General features: G+C 38.5%; 1 protein-coding gene across 7 annotated transcripts in view; it reads right to left on the bottom strand.

Annotated features, from left to right (window-relative positions):
• Positions 1–1,702: 1,702 nt before the first annotated feature.
• Positions 1,703–19,464, bottom strand: part of ncam1a (neural cell adhesion molecule 1a) — a 259,254-nt gene continuing 241,492 nt past the window's right edge. For 5 of the 7 annotated variants that reach the window (XM_063485231.1, XM_063485233.1, XM_063485234.1 and 2 more), the window contains 4 exons: positions 15,501–15,708; positions 13,925–14,041; positions 12,504–12,959; positions 1,703–6,275 (listed from right to left, as the gene is read on the bottom strand). In XM_063485231.1, coding sequence (XP_063341301.1) covers positions 6,155–6,275; positions 12,504–12,959; positions 13,925–14,041; positions 15,501–15,708 — 902 coding nt within the window. In that variant the 3' untranslated portion in view covers positions 1,703–6,154. The remainder of the gene's footprint in view (positions 6,276–12,503; positions 12,960–13,924; positions 14,042–15,500; positions 15,709–19,464) is intronic. The other 2 variants (XM_063485236.1, XM_063485237.1) reach the window with 1 other exon arrangement.

The following is a 19,464-nucleotide window of genomic DNA, read 5'->3' as shown; positions in this document are numbered from 1 at the left end:
AACGAAAACCACACTGGACCATTGTTATAGAAAGGGGGGAGGGACAGAGCCCTTGAAAAGCACCCTAATCTGGTGAGTGCAAAGTTGAGCAGATGAGTGGAATGATCTCTACAGAAAAGGAGAAACGGGATGATATGGAGCTTTGAGGAGTCATATTACTTATGTAGCTGATATTTAGTTCTGATAAACCACATGAAAATCGGACCTGCATACTGTTGTGAATCACAGCTTCTTCTTCTTCTTTTTTTTTTTTTACTAGGGTGTAACTAGTGCTTCCACAGAGCAAGTAAACTTGCATGAGTGTAAAAAGTATATATACAGATATTAAGGTAGTTAAACATACATTAGGTGTAAAATACAAGAGCAGCTTAACTTCAAATTGCATATTTTACCAGTCTAACATAAACCTCATTAGTGTTAGTGAACTGATTTTACTTAGAGCAATTTGTATTCCTTCAACAGTGCTTCTACATTTCTGATTTAAAGACATTCTAATCATGTATTGATTGCTTTTGCTCAACATTTCTTGAGTTAGCCTGCCACCTTTTGGAAAACATAGGATCATTTAATATCCATAAGAACTACTGAGGAAAGTCTGATTATTTAGACGGTAAGGGTCTAATTAGTCCCACAAACATTCATTAAAATGTGTCTGCTGTTAATTTAGTACTAAAATGGAACAGAGTTTAACATTAGATGTTCTATTGTTATCAGAAATCGACAATATCTAGTTATTTAGTTTATAAAGACATTAACAGATAATAGAGTAATATTGTGTTAATTACAGAAAATAATGTAGTGTCACTAATCTTGTAAACTAAACCATCCTGTGATTTAGTTGTTTAGCGTCAAGTCCATTTTCAAGCTTGGGAGCATACTGCTCTCTAATGGTCATTACAGAGAACTGCATAGGGCCTGATGCAGTGTATAAATGTATGTCAATGGGTATTTCTTCTTGTAACAAGAAGTTTATCAGCATGAGTGTTTCATACGTCAAAGAAGAGAAGAAAAAGAAAAAAAAATACTAATGTTTCTGTTTCATCCATGTAAAAACTCCCAGCTAATATAAGGTGTTAAGTAAAAATGCTGTTTTTATGTTCATAAATGAGTGGATATTTCTTTTTAGGTAAACCCCCCCCCCAAAAAAACAAAAAACAAACAAACATTAGTAATATAAGCAATTTAAAGAGGTGGCAAACTGAATTTTAAAGTCTTTTGCAGCAGCATTCATCATACTCTGTAAATGTATTTTATTTACTCAACATTTATGTTCTGTTAATCCACTATTTAACATGTTACTGCGACAAGTCTAGTATATAAGCATACAGTATTTAAAAATATTAATACTTTAACACAAATATTCACTTTATATGTTATATATTAAATATAATTAATAATTAATATAATTATTTACAACAACAAAAAGCTTATTAAAAAATAAATTCTCTCTTTGAAGGTGTTTACCTTCAAATCATGGAGGTGATAACTAATCTTAACTGTAGCTTTCAGTCTTCTTTGACATATTAAAACATTTGACTAACAGATATCACTGCTGAACTTTTCTAGGTTACTTACATAAAGAACAATCTTTGCATTGCAGGTTTTCTGAAATGCATGTCTAAATATGCAAACGAGGTAGTAAGCATCCCATCATGTGTGTCTGCACAATTCTTGGTATGTAAGAAAAAACCTTAACAAGATGCATTTTTCCTTTAATTTTATTGAACACAAAATTTCCGGCAGAATGCAAGGTCAGAATGTTTTTTTTGCCTCAGTTAGTATTCAGTATTTACAATTGCGACAGTGGGCAGACAGACAGAAGAGTGGTAGCCTACAGATTTTTTGACCTGCAGCATAGAGCTGATGTTTACACACACACACAAAAAGCATAAGAAAAAAAAAGAATAGGGAGCTCTGGATCAAAGAGAGTGACCAGTGTTGGCAGTGGAAGCTGAAGGCTCCTGTCTGACTGAATAGGAAGAAGTTTGGGGTTAGACATTTGTGTGCAGGGGATTTATTCTATTCTCTGTGAGATAGAGAACCTTGAAAGGATGCTTTTCATCTTTCTGAAAACCTGAAAAACTCCTTGAGTAGAACTAGATGTCTTTATTCTGACTGAATCAAGTGGTGAAGTCAAAGGAAAAATCCAAGGCTGCTTCTGTGTCGTTCTTGTATTTTTGAGGCTTTGAACAAAGGCCTCCGGCTCACCCGATGTGACTTCACAAATGAATTTTAGGAGGTGTGACTGGAGTGGAAAAAGTTTTCATGTACAATACTTTCACAGCGGAAACAGTGAGGTTTGGTCATGAGACCGCACCCTTTTAAAAAAAAATTACATTTCAGAGCTGTGCAAGGAAATCACGTTTCTTTTGAAGCAAAATTGCGCAAACAGGACAAAGTTACACAACACAGGGTCAATACAATTCATTAAGCCATAAATAGTTTTTACATAGCAAAAGTGATTACGTAGTAGTATCCTTCTAATATATGTTGCATGCTTGCTTTAGACAAATGTTTCAAATATTATAGAGAATGTGAGACCTGAGCGTCAATGTGCCTTGTACTCCAATGTCAGTGTTTTCGAAACATCTTTGTAATATGGTGCAAGTTTTCAAGGATTGCAGCTCAGTTTGCTCCCCCTCCCCCCCATTCCGTTTATTACAGTTTTGGCCATGACTTGTATTAGTTATGACAGGAGGTTAATTATAAAGATCTACACCAAGTGTGTATTTATGCATTTGAAATTTCCATTTATTATGACAGAACTGATGACCAAACATAAATACTGTATACAAGACCAAATTATAATAAACCAGAATTCTCCTTCAACAAGGACACTGTAAGCACTCATAATAATGCGATGATACAGCCATTTAAGACTTATATGAGACAACAAAGCTCGGCTTAATTAACAAATCAAATGCAGTAAATGAAAAAGCAAATCAGCAGGGAAATGGAGATGTGAAATGTTTAATGCAGACACTGAAAGAAACTGATTGCATGCCAACATTTTCAGATTTAAAGGCACTGTGTCTTTCCAGTTTGCTGCTGTCAGACTTCTGTACATCGGTGTTGCTAATTCTGTCGCATACTATCAGCTACATGTTTCACAAGCTATTTCAACTCTATGACAAAGGACTCAATGGCTTCACACATTCAGTGTACTAGCTTGCAGCCTAAAGTAGGAGGAACACTGTACAAAAAAGGTCACACATAGTCTCATTACCTTTCAAATCCATAGCAGTGTGGAAAAAAAAGTTTTCGGTGAACTTCTAAACATATGACGAGATCTTTCATTTCCAAGGATACATTTAATCCCTGCTTAAAAGAGGCCAAGTTCGTTAAGATTTGCTGAAAAGGTTAGAGTGTACATTCATTTCAAGTTACTAATCCAGTATTTTAATCACATTTTTCTTTAGAAATCCTTATGGTCTGTGACAGGTTGGATATTTTTATTGGTCTAAAAAAATCTGTGAATTTAGGCGTTTTCAGACCCACTGCTGATGTTTAAAATCAAGCACCTTGGCCACACAGTCTGGCTTTAGAAACATTTGTGAAAAAATGGGTCATTCTAAAGCGCTCACTTAATTTGAACGTGGTACTGTAATAGGATGCCACCATTGCAACAAGTCAGTTTGCGAAATTTCCTTCCTTTCCCCCAATGAGCTGTAAGTGGTATTACAAAGTGGAAAGGTTTAGCAACCACAGCCACTCAGCCATGACTTGGCAGACCCTATAAAGTTATAGAGCGGGGTGGCTGAGTGCTGAGACGCATAGAGTGTAAATGCTGCCAATGCTCTGCTGACTCAATAACTGCAGAATTTAAAACCTCCTCTGGCATTAACACAAAATCTGTGCACCGGGAGCTTCATGGTATGGGTTTCTATGCACAAGCAGCTTATGTCTGTGTACTGTACATGCTCACAAATTTCTGTAATGATCAGAGAATGATTGATATTAGGTTTCCTAATAGAAAGAAGCAGTTACAATTATAGACTGGTTACATAAAAAGCTCAAGATGATCACTTAACCAACTCATCTAGAAACTTTCAGACATTTTTAATAAAGATTCCAGCAACTAGACTTTGTTGGTAAATGCAGTGGTAACACAAGCTCACACTGAGTGCAGCTGTGGTGCAAGTGTAAAAACAACAGCTGAGACGATTAGACGGTTAAATCACTGACAGGTAAGCGAATCTAAACAAGCTGAGCTTTTGAATCTCCCGGTGAGTGATGGAGGTTAGCCCAGTCAAGACAAATCGGTGTCAAATATTCAACAACCCTAAGCTAAAGTTCAAACAAACTTCTCCTTTTAATCCAAACTGAACTGAACACATCTGGCCTCTGAGTCACATTTAAGCCCAAAGCTGTCACGTAAACAGCTGGTCAACAATGCTTAAAGGAAACCTCTAAAAGGTGACTTTGACGTGACAGCATGTGAGAGAAAAGGAGACAAAGGTAAATTTCCTCCATTAATCTAAAAACGTTAATGGGTTTGTGTTCTGTTATATACTGATTCCTACCCCAAGGTAAACTCACAAGGACTAAAACTAAGTTTGCTGTAGTCAAACAGTGAGACCAAAAGTTATACACAGGAAGTTGCATTATTTTCAATGTAAGGTAGAGAGAAGACAGTGTAAAATATTAGTTGCAGATCTATCTATATAGCTTAATTTACCTAAAGTACTACCCAGAAGAAATAGTGGCGATAAGTCAGATTTCCATTATTTACATCCTGTAGCATCCCATTTCATTGGTCCCATTTATTTAATATATAATCAATGATCAATCTTTCTATTACATTTGGTCACATGTTAACTTGCTTGAGCTGGTGAAGAGCTAAAACAGTATTAATAAATGACTGGTGGGTTTTAGGATACTGATGATATCGAGTATGCAACAGAACTTTTCACCAAATTCAGACAAAAATAAGGTAGTAATTCTTCTCCGAAACAAGACTTCATCCAGCCTTGAAAGCTGGACTTTAAGAGATGTAATCACTGCAAAGGAACACATTTGTACTCTTCTGTATTCTTCACTGTCACCACTTAATTTAAACCCAACTTGTCTCCTGAAACTTAAGTTTATATACACTTAATAAGCAGCTTAATAAAAGGTTGCACAAAGACATTCAGTCTAAATGTATGCATGATCACCTTCTCTGTATTTTACCCCAAACGTGTTGATGCATGTAATTCAAATAATGCACTGCTTATAGACTTCCCCTTAACTCGGAGCAAATCTATAAAATAATTTGTAAGCATGCATTAGCTATGTGTCTTATAAAAAACCCCATTAGATTGCTGTATATAAATGTAATTTTTAGGACGACAGGGTTGAAACCAATTAATAGTAGCACTTATAGCATGATAAATTTTTCACTGGTGTTTCCTTTCATTTATCATGGCTTAGGCTACATCTGGACCAGAAACACACACAGACAAAAAAAAAAAAAGTCTGAATATGAACCAAATGACAGCAACACATACAGAAGTACAGTAAACTTGCAAAATCAGGCATGCTAATGTTCTAATCTCTAGCACTGGAAATAACACATAAAAAAAAGCTAAATAGGCAGTTTATCTGCATATTATTCAAACACAAAAAATATCGACAGAAGAAAAAAAAGACCCATTTTTTCATAATGCATTACCATGATGATGACCATACTGCATAAAGAATAGTAGTATCGGTAATGTACATGACTTACATGTGTGTACATCATGAAGGCAGTAATCAGTGAAGTAAAGCTACAGTCCAACCATGTTTATCTACAGGAAAATAGTGTCGATTCTCTCCGCTGATCAATTTAATATTAAGTCAAAGAAAGAAGGTGAATTACAAGAGCTCTATTTTTTTCTGTGACAAATAAACAGGTAAACTTATGTAAAGGAACTAAGGCAAGTGCATGAGGTCTTTACATATTCCTGGTCAGAAGACACTGCAGAAAGAGAAAGAGACCAATGGTTTTCTTTTTTCTAATTTTTTTTTTTCAGTTGCTTCTTGTTGGTTTTTCTAATGCGACGGGGTGGTGTGTGAAATTGCTTTGAGGTTTCAGTGACTGTGACCAACCCCTTTTAACCTTAAAACCCAACAACCCGAACCCTCCCAACCCTACGTGCCCTCTTCTTCCTGCTGCTCACGGGCAAGAAGATTACGCTTTACTTTCGTTGCCATTCATCTGAGGAGCCTCGTTGGGAACTGTCTTCACTTCAGCTGTGGCATTCTTCACCTCCGCCTCGCCTTTAGTGCTATCATCCTTCACAGTCTTACCACTACAGGCACAAACGTAAGAATGAGAGAGACACAGAAAGACAAAAAGAGAGGAGATTCTGTTAGCAGCAAATCACTAAGTCTCTCTTTCACAGCTAAACGGTCTGTTCTGAGCTGCCTTTTGTATCATTTTTCAAAGAAAGAAGGGAGGGGGAAATTGGGGGAAAACATGCAAGATGCTTTGAGGGAATTTGTTTTCCCTCCTGGAACTGAATGCATTTCACACATAATGGGATCAAGCTCACTATCCTAGCCAGACATCAAATAAGAGTACATGGATGTCACAGCTACTTTCAAGGAACAATGAATGCTGATGTGGAATGAGACAGGGCTGGTACAGTAGGCACAATGGATGAGGGAATGAAAGACTGAGGCATAACCTACAACACAAACTACAATTCACAAGAGGATTACATGCCATCTGGACTGAGCTGAGACACAATGGAAAGAGACTTTTGGGCCATACATCATTTAAGTTGAAAACTTTCTGGTGTTCTGGCTCGGATTTTTCTTTTTTAAGGGCATTGCTTTTATGTCTTCTGTACCGTGCTCCTACTGTGCCTTAGAAAAATAAGGCAGGGACAGTGCAATATATAAGATCTGTAAATATATCTAAACCTGACCGCCTTCTTAAATGTCATCTTATAAATTTTTGGTGTCAACTCCTTTAAATATGGTGTAATTATTCATACAAACCGTAAAGCTCCACTAGCATCCCCCAGTGGCTGAACTGCTTACTACATTACACAATTAAGTTTTTGCTGAGCAGTCACTGAGAATGTACAAAAAGGTAAACATAGCCTCTATCCTCTTGGGCTAATAAATGCTGTCAGCAGGATGGGAGATTATGAAAAAAAAATGTTTGCAGACTTGACACTTTTCTCCCCCCAGTGTTCCAAGAAGGAGAACTTTTTTAATGTAATAATATAAATGCACATTGCAGGAATTTACATTTTATTTGTGTCCTGGGGGGATGACCAAAAACTTCAGGGAAATGTTCAGTTTAAATTCATGTTACTGTTAGTTTTCGAGAGTTTTGGGGATGGGAAACTTTCAAACTGTGAATGGTGCAGATGAGGCTGTTGGATGCTGTGAGTTCTTTTGGATCAGGTTCAACAGTCTTAAACTGCACTGGAATCTTTCTTTTAGCTATTTTTGCAATTCAATTTTTTAACTGAATTGCAACAGTTTATTAATTTTTTTCGGTCTGTTAGAAAAAAGTCAGCTGGACGTTGCTTTGAACCCTCTCTGGAGCTCTCTTCACTGAGTCAGTGTCCGATTGAAGTTCGGTCCTGTTTTCTGTCTCTTTTTATCCCTGGGCATCTTTTTATGATTCATTCAGTTGTTCCATTTTTGCTACCAATGAAAAGATACAGATAACTCCTGGAGGAAAAAAAAAGCATCTTTTCTTGTTTTTGTTTGTGGAATCAAGACTTATTTTCACCCAAAGAGATTTATTATGTTGTAGAAGCCAGAACTGCATTGTGAAATCAATTTATAAAGTATTTTCCCGTTCCCGAGTTTTCATTTTCTTGCACAGTTCTCGCACTTACATGCTCATCAAAAACCTAAAACCAAAACATAATATTAGACAAAGACAACCCGAGTAAGTCCAGGATATAGTATTTTAATGATGCTTTCATCTATTACCTTGTTTTATGTGAAAAATGTAATTTTGGCCCTTTGTTAAATCCTGAATTAACTTTGATTAAATACATTATTTGGAAAGCTGAGTTCAATTTCACTAGCTACACCCAGGAAAGATTACTGCCAGACCTGTTGAATCCAGCGTGTCTGTGTCTTAAAAAATAAGGTCGGCTAAAAAAATCTCAAAAAGCAACACCTCATGCCACAATCTAAAGAAAAACAGCTGAGAAACAAAGTCATTGACATCTATCGGTTTGGAAAGGGTTAAAAAGCCATTTCTAAGGTTTTGGGACTCCAGAAAACCACAGTGAGAGCCATTGTCCACAATGGAGATAACATAACAGTGGACTGGCTGGACAACCAAAATAGGGTCACAAAAGAACCCAGAATAACATCTTGAAGAGTTAAGTTCAGTCTTCACGATTAAACAAATAAAGAAAGAAACTGGGCAAAAATGGCATCCATGGCAAAGTTCCAAGGTGAAAACCACTGCTGACCAAAAAGAACAAAAGAAGGAAAAACCCGCTAAACATCTTGATGATCCCTAAGGAATCAAAAGAACATCAGAGCAACAATCAAACATGGTGGTGGTAGTGTGACGATCTGGAGCTGCTTTGCTGCTTCAGGACCTGGACCACTTGCTGTAATTGATGCAACCATGAATTCTGCTCTCTACCATTAAATCCTGAAGGAGAATGTCTGGCCATCAAATGAGTTCGGGTTATTCAGCAGGACAATGATCCTAGACACACCAGCAAGTCTACCTCTGAACGGCTCAAAAAACTCCAAATTTTGGATTAAAAACTGCACTTTGTGTTTACTTGGGTTATCTTTGTCCATCCATTCACTAGCGCTTATCCTTTTCAGGGTACGCGTGGGGGGCGCTGGAGCCTAACCCAGCTGTCATAGTGCGAGAGGTAGGGTACACCCTGAATGGGTCGCCAGTCTGTCGCAGGGCTAATATATAGACAGAGACAACCAATCGCACTCACATTCACCCCCCCCCCCCCATTCATACCTATGGGCAATTTAGTGTTTCCAAGTAGCCTAACCCCACTGACTGCATGTCTTTGAACTGTGGGAGGAAGCCGGAGTACCCGGGGAGAACCCACGCAAACACGGGGAGAACATGCAAACTCTGGGTTATTTTTGTCTAATATTGAAATGTATTTGATTTTAAATATGTGACAAATATGCAAAAAAAGAAGAAATCAGGAAGGGGGAAATACTTTTTCACTGCACTATACAGGTTTGCATTGTGCAATTAACTATATAAAAAGTTTAAACAAAAATGTATTTTCTGCCATCTGTTTCCACATTTTCACTATACTAATATTCCACACAGAGCAGCAGTCCATTGTTTTGACATTAGCACTGTACTGTTGCTCATTCAAAATTCTGCCTATCCTATTAGAATGACCAATTAACCTAACAAGTACGTCTTTAGACTCTGGGAGGAAGCCGGAGTATCCAGAGAGAACCCACGTGGGGACGGGGACAACAGGCTTGACATGCCAGCTTGGGTAATTGAACCCAGGACCTTCCTGGTAACAGGCGACAACGCTAACCACTTAAACCCTCTCTTCTATAATCAACTTGTTTCAACTTTTGACCTTTACACAGTAGAATTCACATCTGTGAGTCATTTATGCAGTTACTCCAGTTTCAAGTTACTCTCAACTTCACTGAGAACCAAATTACTGATCATTGTGAGTCTAACTGTATTTCAAGCACATGCAAGCTTCTAAAGAGCTACGCAGGGTATTAGTCACTTTTTAAAATCATTCTTACATCATCAGAAACTATTCACAAGTGCACAATTGCATTGGCTGTTGAGTCAAGGTCACATTAGACACATCATTAGATCAATGTTAAAGATACATTTAAAATCTAGGAATAATAATGAGTGTAATACATCTATTAATAATGAATTCTTAAAGGTACATATTCTATAGTAAATGGTCTGCTCTTATTTCGTCTCTTCTGTTAAAATAAGTCCAGAGAAGGGCTCTACCGCTCAGATACCCAATAAACCCACAAGAAGTCTGACAAGACATTTTAGTGTTGGGATGCTGAAGAAGGATCACCACATAGATCAGTGGGAGAGCTGTGCTTCAGTCCTGTCAGAGTTATGAAGAAAAATCCCCCTGATGACAAGTTTGGTTTTATCAAGGTGATGTTGAGCTGACAAGAGCCCTGCTTCCAACTACCTCTCAACTCCCCATACTTCATCACTGACATCTTCCTCTGGCCATCCAAGTGAGTAAAGTATGAGATGAAGAAGGCAGAGAAAAGGAGTGGCTGTCAGTAAGCCTCTGTAATTTATCTTCTGCAGCTTCCTCGCCATACTCAGACTGTCAGAAAAATCAGGAAAATCTGCACACTCGTAGGGCCAAAACTCCAAATAATAACCTGTCATACCGCCACTGAAATGACAGCTTCTACAAGAATTAAGACAGAAAACAGAAGTGTCTGGGAGAAATTTGAGGGACTGACAGTTTTCTTTTGGCCTTCACCACCTATTATCTTATCACAATGAAGAGGACAGAGCACAGTAAAGCTGCTGCTTGGTGAATTTTTTAATTTACTTGAGCGATTTCAACTGAAAATTCTTCTGCCGAGTTCTCTACACAAACATTTCTTATGGCGCAGCAGGACTTGAACCCCAGCTATGCCAAACTAAGCACCATTAACTGTATCACTTACAGTCTATTAATTGCACCTAGCTTAGGTTGTAGTCTCTGGCATTCACCTACTGCTGCTTGTTTTAAGATAGCAGCTTAAGAGGTCAATTAAAAACTACTTACAAAGACTGACATGTGATATATGATTTTAACACTGTAGGGATGAATTTAAAGCTTTTGATCATATTTTCTGTTGCTTATGATAAAACAAGCACTCAGGGCTAGATTTAGAGTCCCGATATTTGCACAAAACTAAGGAAACAATTAAATCCTGTTTTAAACTGAGTCTAGCACTCGTAAGATGGTACTTGTAAGTCTTTTTCACTCAAACTTGCATTTTGCTGTTTCACAAGTGGCTTTAGAGCAAAGGAAACCTTTTAATTTAAAAATATAAACTTTTTAAAGCAATTTTAAATATTGTGATTTTACAGATTTTGCAATATGTTTACATCATCAGCTAATTTAATTTAAGTTGTAATCTTCTGTACATGAAAAAGAATTAGATGTAAGTGTCAGCCTTGATCTTGTTTGATTAATTCCATTTCACCCACGTTGAGTGCACGGCTTCTCAGCTTTTACGAAGAAGCCAAAAACCAGAACACTAAGGAGTGGGAAACTCATGTGCATGCAGCTTAAAGCGGGAAAGACGTGTGCCTACAATGTTCAGGTAAATTTAACCATCTAACCCATTTACCATCGTCCAGCTATGAATGTTTCAAACACCTGCAGTCGGCACCAATAAAAATAAAAGCCCAGTTTAATGAACTGATTAGAATGATTGCATATATTTTTTGTATATTAGGACAGTGGGTATTGCTAGATGCCCCAGAAGGTGAACAAAATGCATCATTCTCCTACAATCTGCCCATGATGATGAGGAATATGAGGTGGCTTAGATGTATGGTATGGTAGGAGAAAATCTGTCTCTACTACGTGAATAAACAAACAGGTGGAGGAAGGTGGTGGATCTTGATTGATGACAGGCATGCTGGTAGCATGCTACACTGGTAGCATCCCAGTAGATCATTATCCTTGCTACCATTAAAGGAAAATTCCACTCTTGCATACTCCTAAAATTCATAATGTTCTTGAATAATGTGCAATATAGTGTTAAAAACTATGGGTACATGTTTTAAAAAAGACTTGGGTTTACTACTCATGCAATGTTTGAAAATTAGGGCCTGTTTACACCCAAAGCTGTTTTCTTTCTTTAAATTGCATAATTATTTTAACAGTTTCTGTCTTGAAATTTAGGTGTGCTGCAACTGTTGCTGCTGGTAATGTTTTTAACCTCCGCCTCAACCATTGCTACAGTTTCTAACACTGATACCAGGCAACAGCCCAGCATATTTTTAGGGAATAAAAAGACCCATCAAAACCTCCAGTAAGGGAGCACTACTTAAAATTACTGATGAGTCATTTAGATTTACTTTTTTTTTTAAATAAATGTGGGATCTTTCACAATATAATAAAGAAAAAAAAGAAGTTTTTAATCTCCGAAACATGATGGTTTGAGGCTTTGAGAATAATGTTTTTAAGATAAACACAAGTACAGTCATTTCCACTATGACTGCTATTTGGCTCCGTGCTTTGGCCTCTAACATTTTATATTTATGACTGTGAATTATCATTAAATAAATAGCAATGGAAAGACCTTAGGAAAATATTGAGACCAGGAAATAAATTTAAACTAATTAACAAGTTTTAAGGAATCAAATCTTAATCTGTAAAGCTGCCTGCTATTTTCTGCCACATGCCTGATGAGTGCAAAACTGCTTGGGGAAGTCTGATAATACATAAGTGGAATTTTTCCTTTGAAATGGAAGACTTATGAGCTAAAGGGATGCTATCAGGCTCAAAGAGATACTTGGAAAAACACAGATATGGAGGTGCTCATACTCATTTTGGGCTGGTGTGGTCGAGTCTGTGCACGGGGCATTAGGAACATCCTTGGTCAGGCCGTCTACTTGTGAGTCCTTATTCTGGGTGCTGTCAGGGGCTTTGACTGAGTCCCACTGACTCTGCGGCCCATCAGCATTAGCAGAGGGTAGGCTGACTAGCTCTGATACAAGGGGTGTTGGGTCGGAAGATGCGGCAACTTTAGGGGTGTCGCTCAGGTCAACCAGAGGTCCAACATCAGGTTGGGGGTTAGCTTTATGCGAATTGGCTGTAGGGCTGTTTTTAGGGTGAGACTTGGCATGGGCCACTTGGGTTGGGCTGGAGGTGTTGGTTGTTAGTGTGGTTCTCTCACTAGCAGGACTGCTTTGTGCCGTGCTAAAGCTCTCAGTAACTGAGTTAGCAGCTGTGGAGGACAGCAGATTTACCACCATCGGCGTGGTGTCTGCAGCAGCAGGCCTGTTTTGTGGGGAGAAGCAGGAAAAACAAGGTAGGAAAGGGAAAGATAGGGAGTTGGCACAGGGGAGGAAGCAGAGGGCAGAAAAGTGAGGGAATCAAGGACAACAAGGAAAATAAAAGAGGTAAAAGGAGAGTGCAGGTCGGGGGATAAACAAAGCAGATTAGGTTTCTATTGTGCTGCAGTAAAAAAAAGAGACTACACAATCAAAATGTTAGCAACAAAATATTTGTAAGGGGAAAACATAAAACAATCCAACAATAAACTATAAAGGGAATGGAGGGAGTTTCAGGATTAAGATGCTCGGATGTCTTTCACAAGCAGTTTTCCCAGCAGAAGGCGGTGTTTGTTCTTGCTTTGAATGTGTCTGAATGATTTATGCACCTTGGCAAACTCACTCAGAAGGAGATTCGACAGCGCTCGGCTTTGAAATGAGACGACTGAAGTTTCAACAACAATGTACTGTGATAATTGTTAAGTTGGTTGCTGCGCTTGTTGCTTCTTGTTGCAAAAATAACATTTGAATGGTTTGAAATTGTGCCAAAAAAAGGAAGTCAAGCAAATGTATTACTTTCAATATAAAATGACAAAATCTGGAAAGTCTTAGTTAAGAGATGACCCCAAAATGCAGCGCCCTACAGCCTGCATCATGGTTCTGTGGCCGTGCATATAGACCAGCACTTGCAGAATCATTTCTATTGAGTGTTCACTGTAGGCAGTTAAGTGTGATGCGTCATACATGGTCATACATACTGTATAGACAGTGGGACATTTTAGCCTTGCATAAAAAATGCTTATAGCAGTGTAAATTAACAGCACTGCTCTGTGGTATGTATAACAGTGCTTACAAGAGAACTGGGTCAATATTTGAATGAAAGCTGGGCCGGACCAACAATATATTTGTAAAATGTTTCTGCTCAGAGCAAACCAATGATTTGCTTAATCTCTCTGTACTCTTGACACTCACTCAGGTTCTGTCAATGGCGTGGTCTCGTTGGGCTCGGTGGCACCTCCTCCTTCTTGGTTTGGAGTGTTTTCTTCCTCTGTTCTCACTTCGACAATAGGCTCCTTACACTCATCTTTGCTGTTATCCAACGGAAATATTGTTACCAGGGTAATGAATTAAGTGCACTTGCTGTTAAACTCTTAACTAGGTGTGTTATTTTTCAACCCTACAAAGAGAAAAATCTGGCAGTAACAATGTCAAATGAACAGGTTGATTTTAATGAGCTAAAACATACAAAAACCCATCAATAGCACTTCAAGCCGTCAAACGCACTCACCCTATCATCCTCTTTGATCATCCTCCACCTGCATTGACCTGTAAGCTCTGAATGGAGGTTTTCCCTGAGGCCTTGTTGTTATCATCACACTGCTCTCTGATTGTGCTGAGCTGTGTGCATTGTTGGGAGTGACCTGTTTAAACGCAGGGTGCTAAATAACGCCACAACTCTCACGATGCACTTTCACTAAATTTGTTTTGTGCGAGCTGTCAGAGCTGAAATATTTATTTGTTGCGTTCGGAGCTGGCGAGATGACGGACAGTTCGACGAATAGAACAAAATGTTTGATCAAACACAGGCGAACATGCAGTAACTGCATTTCAGCGCCATTAAATATTTACAGTTGGTGCTGAATAATTGAGGGAATTTCCCTAAGGATAAAATATAAAGATTTTCCTGCTTTCACTTTAGCTCAGCACCTTGGGAATTTGCTCTTTCGTCTCGAACTCGTGGGCAAAGACTTAAAAACATGTTTTTAGTGTGTACTTACACACATCTACCCAGGAATCAATGGAGTCTAATAAGCCCTCATACTAACAGCTCTTTTAATAACCTGGTCACAATATAAAACTATTATTTTAGAACTGTATAAGTTAAAAAAAGAGATTTGGCTGACTTAAACAAGTAGTTTCAGTCTGCTTAGTTAGATTAAACCAATGTCCTTTCACCCACTGATTCCATTTCAGTTTAATACTTGCTGGGTAAGGTTTAGGACCCAAAACTACTAAAACATAGAGTTCCTGCTCCTTAATAAAATGAATCCTTCACCCTGAAAAAACAATAGTCGAGGGGTTTTTTTTAACAGGGATCCACCTGTGATTGGAACAGAGACTTTTCTTATCTTTGCTGTAACCAGGTGGACTTGGCACTGAAGCCAGTGGTTATCTTGTGCAGAGAAAATGCCAGTAATGCCGATGAATAAACACATCTGCTTAGTTAGATTAAACCAATGTCTGAATAAACACATCTTTACTGGCTTTATTCTAAAGTTATATAAATCATAAGCATTGATTTGTATTTATGGTTCAAAAGATAACTTTAAGCCCTTAAGTATTTATTCTATTTTTTAGCTCTGCCTTCTTCTCAGTCAGCTCCTGAGAAATATGTTGATATTTGCTTCAAGTCCAACAGCTACACTCTAACTTAGGTTCTCTGATGATGGGCAGTGGGTTTATCAGAGGTATTTTTGAAAATGTGCTAATTCTCTGTAGGCACACCACAAATAATCTGTGTTCCAGTCAAAAGATGACGCTTGCTTACGTGAATGCCGCCTTGCCCTCCTCGATGTCCTTGCTCTTTGCGCCTGGGCCAGCTTTCCCACAGAAGTTAACAGCAATGCACATGAGGAGCCCGCACTTGTTGAGGAAATAGCAGGTGACATCCACGCCCACCAGCAGCAGGAAAAAGACAACAATAAGGATGCCTACGATGGCCCCGGTGCCCATGCCTGAGCCACCATCCATGGCGTCTGAAGGGACAAAGACAGGGAGAGGGGATATACAAGCAAAACAGGCAGAAGAGGAGAAGAGGGTTTAAATATAGAGGAGAGGGGATGGGAAGGAAGTTAGAAAAAGAGAGGGAGAGAGAGATGATGAGGAATGCAATCAGGCTTTTAATACAGTGCTTCAGGTTTCAGTCAAAACCTCAGATGTGTGTCGCTCTTTTCAGAGGAGAGTTGAAAATGAACGGTGCAAGAGGGACTGATGTAATTTCTAACAACTTTATATTTATTCTTGACATCCCGGTGGCTGAAACACTATGTTCAATTTCATACAGAATCACAGAACTTGCAAAGACAAAAACAAATCAAAACAAATACAAACAGACAAAACTATCGGTAGCCTTCAAAGGACTTCTAGGCATATTCTTGTTCTTGTCACTAGGCGTTTCATAATAGGCTTGTAACACGTTTATAGACATTTGTGGACTGACTATTAATATTTGTGCCTTAGGTGTCAATATGGCACCATTAAATATAAACACTACATTGCATAAATATTTTACAATAAGAAAAAATGCCTCGAAAACTGCATGAGGGGCAAATAAATTGCAATGACAGTCTACTGGGATATATTACAACACAGGAAAACAATGTTGTAGCAGACTATTCTATGTGTACTCATAGTTTTAGCAATTCACTTTTTTTTTTAAACACCCGCCCAATCATTTTACCAGTTTCAATCAAACTTTCTTTGGAAATGTGAAGGTTATGAAGGGTTACCTGAGCAGCATGTGTGAGCAGCCAACACATTTCTAATTCAGCTGTGAAGGCAGAGTACAAATGCCGGTCATTTTCTCCTATAGATTATTCCGAATAAACAAACGCACATGCAGATTATAGAGAGAATGGCATAAAGATGGATTTTGGAGGTCAAGGCCAGCTTAGACAGCTACATTTTCTACCTTTTTTATCATTGTGTGCAACCTGCTGCTTGCTAGTCTTTAGAAAAAAAGAGCCACCAATGCAGTGCCCGGGGAGCAGTGTGTAGGGACGGTACCTTGCTCAGGGGTACCTGAGGGTAGCCGTTGAGTGGAGTCGAACCCCCGACCTTCCGATCATGGGGCAACCACTATCCCTGCCCTCAGTAGGTAGTAGTGACCTCAGTCTGTGAACTAGCGCATCACACCTTTTATTAATGCTTAATTAATAATTAACAAATTGAGTGATATTTTATGTAAATTGTAATTGTTTTAGAGATTAAACTTGGAGCCACAGAATTCGTGCCAGTGCAACTTCACTGCACACTATGACTTACTGGATTTCAACCTTCTTCTGGAAGAAACAATAGATCTGATTGATAACAGCAACAGAATACTGGAGAAACTGTATAACTGTTAAGAAAAAAAGTGAATAAACTGTAATGCTTTGGATAAAAATGGAAAATCCTGTTGAGGAAAAGAATAAAAGGGATTTACTACTCCACTGAAAAATGTGGATAAGTTACACTAACAGAAAAAACAGAAAAGACAAAAAATAATTTAAAAAAAACACGTATTTCCTTGACTGAGGTAATCACAGTAAGCAGGATTCATGGTAACCAGGTATAACAAGATTTCTTGTAATAGTCAGTGGACACTTAAAGACATAAATACAGGCCTTCCTCAACTTGCATCTGGCTTCTTACTGAGACTGTGAGAAACAAAAAGCAATCTCAGCTTGTTCATCCAATGAACTTCGTGTTGTTCTACGAAAACAGAACATTCAGGTGTATCCGAGCTCAGACCTATTTCTACTTTATCATCAGAAAGGGGTGGTATTTATCATTTTTGCAGCCCATTTCTAGTCTTGTGGGTCAGTCACACTTCAGCGTGAGCCATAAGAGAGCTTGGTGTTGCAAAAAACTTGTAGTTGCCCGGTGATTCCGAGACAGGTCACCTGGCAACGTGTCTCCAAACAATCTTGGTCTGACCTGGAGTGTCTGCAGTCACTCTCAGACAGACAAGGAAAAATTTGCAAATAACTGCAGTCTAATTTATAAATGCAGACAGATTACAAACATGTTGCACTTAATCTGAGTCAGTCTGCTCCAGTGAATGAACCTCATCTCCCATGTGTCTGTTAAGCAGTAGGCGACTCGACTCAGCTGGTTGTATTCTGGTTCTATTCCTAAAGCAAGGCTGCGAACACCTACACAACTACATCACTATTTGTTCAGACATTTCTGAACTTGTGTTTCAAATCTCTATCATCCTAGCTTGACTCTGAATCTAAGTAGTTAGTTTGAAATTATGTTAAATGCAAATTTCTGTTTACGCAGATCATTTTTGCTGACTTGTTAAAAATATAATTACTGTGTTATGACAGTTTGCATGTAATTGCCAACTTGACCCCACTGACAAACCTGATAACAGACTCACTCCATCTTATTGCCATTTTAAGGTTGTCACGATGCACTAAAGCTACTTTGAAGATGACAGCTGACTGTGAGCGGTCGCAGACCCCGTCCTCCGTCCTTGAAGCAACGATTTCAAAGGCAACAAAATCACAAATTCCTTGCACACAGTCACGCTGCAGTCTCCAGCCATGGTTTTCCCCAGGGTGACTGTAGCCTTACTGACCACTACAAGTGACATTCACCCATTCACACCGAAGTTTAGTGAAAGCCTCACAACCATACCTGAGGTAAATTTCAAATGAACAACCTCTGGACTGGAGAACCTGGAAAAAAATCTGATAACATCAGAACATCCTGTATTGCCTCCATGTATTAACACAATATTTCCCCAATCAAGGCATGCATTTAATATGAAGATGATTTAAAATCAAAGCTGAAAAGATGTTCGTGTTCAGCGTGTAAAGTCAGAATTATAGTTCCAACCCGGTTATGTTTGTTATTATGGTATCTACCGTGCCAGTAGGCAATCAAATTGGAAGACCTTCAGTTAAATTAAAGCCTCTCTTACATGTATCAATTTGGCTCTGCTTCAGGCAGTAAAGACTGTTGTAATGGCTCGCCAGGGTCTGGTAAGGATCAAGGGCTCATCAAAGTGTCTGAGGAGAATGTGAGCGCTGTGCAATTTGAGGACCATCTTTATGTTAACTGTTTATACCCTCAGCCTTGGATATGGGAAAAAGGGAAAGGATCAGCCAGTGACAAATATGTTCTGCAGTCGTGATTCACTGGAACTACGGAACGAACCCCTATTTATAATGGCCTCTGCACAGCCTGCAGCGTATTCTAAAAGCTTAAAGTATAAATAAATGACAGCAGCGTTACCACTGTAAGGAAGCACTGTGAGCTGTGCTTTCAGTTTTCTGCCCATTTTGTGGTTTCACACATTCCCTACTCTCTAGATAAAAGGCCAAATATAGATAATGTACTGCCACATCAGTATACACTAGTTACTCCAGCAAAACAGACTTTGATCTGAAGTGACCACAACGAACGTGACGATTTAGTGTCAGTTCCATTAAATCCATGTGCACTGGTGTCTAAAACTGTCATTTTGTACAGCTGAGTAATCACATTGGGGGGGGGGGGGGATATATATATATATATATATATATATATATATATATATATATATATATATATAGATATATATATAAAAAAAGGGAAGCCAATGTCTCTTAGAAATGGAGAAAAGCAGTAACTGCCACACTGAAGTATCATACTTAAATGTGTGTGACAGGTAAAGAGCCAGCAGAACTCTTAACATGCTCTTTACTTGGAAACAAAAATTCACTGGATCTTTAACCACATATATGTCATTTGGGGTAACC

This window comes from Pelmatolapia mariae, linkage group LG10_11 (genome assembly GCF_036321145.2).
Source record: "Pelmatolapia mariae isolate MD_Pm_ZW linkage group LG10_11, Pm_UMD_F_2, whole genome shotgun sequence".
Taxonomy (NCBI): Eukaryota; Metazoa; Chordata; class Actinopteri; order Cichliformes; family Cichlidae; genus Pelmatolapia; species Pelmatolapia mariae.
This window is presented reverse-complemented; position numbering and strand designations above follow the sequence as displayed.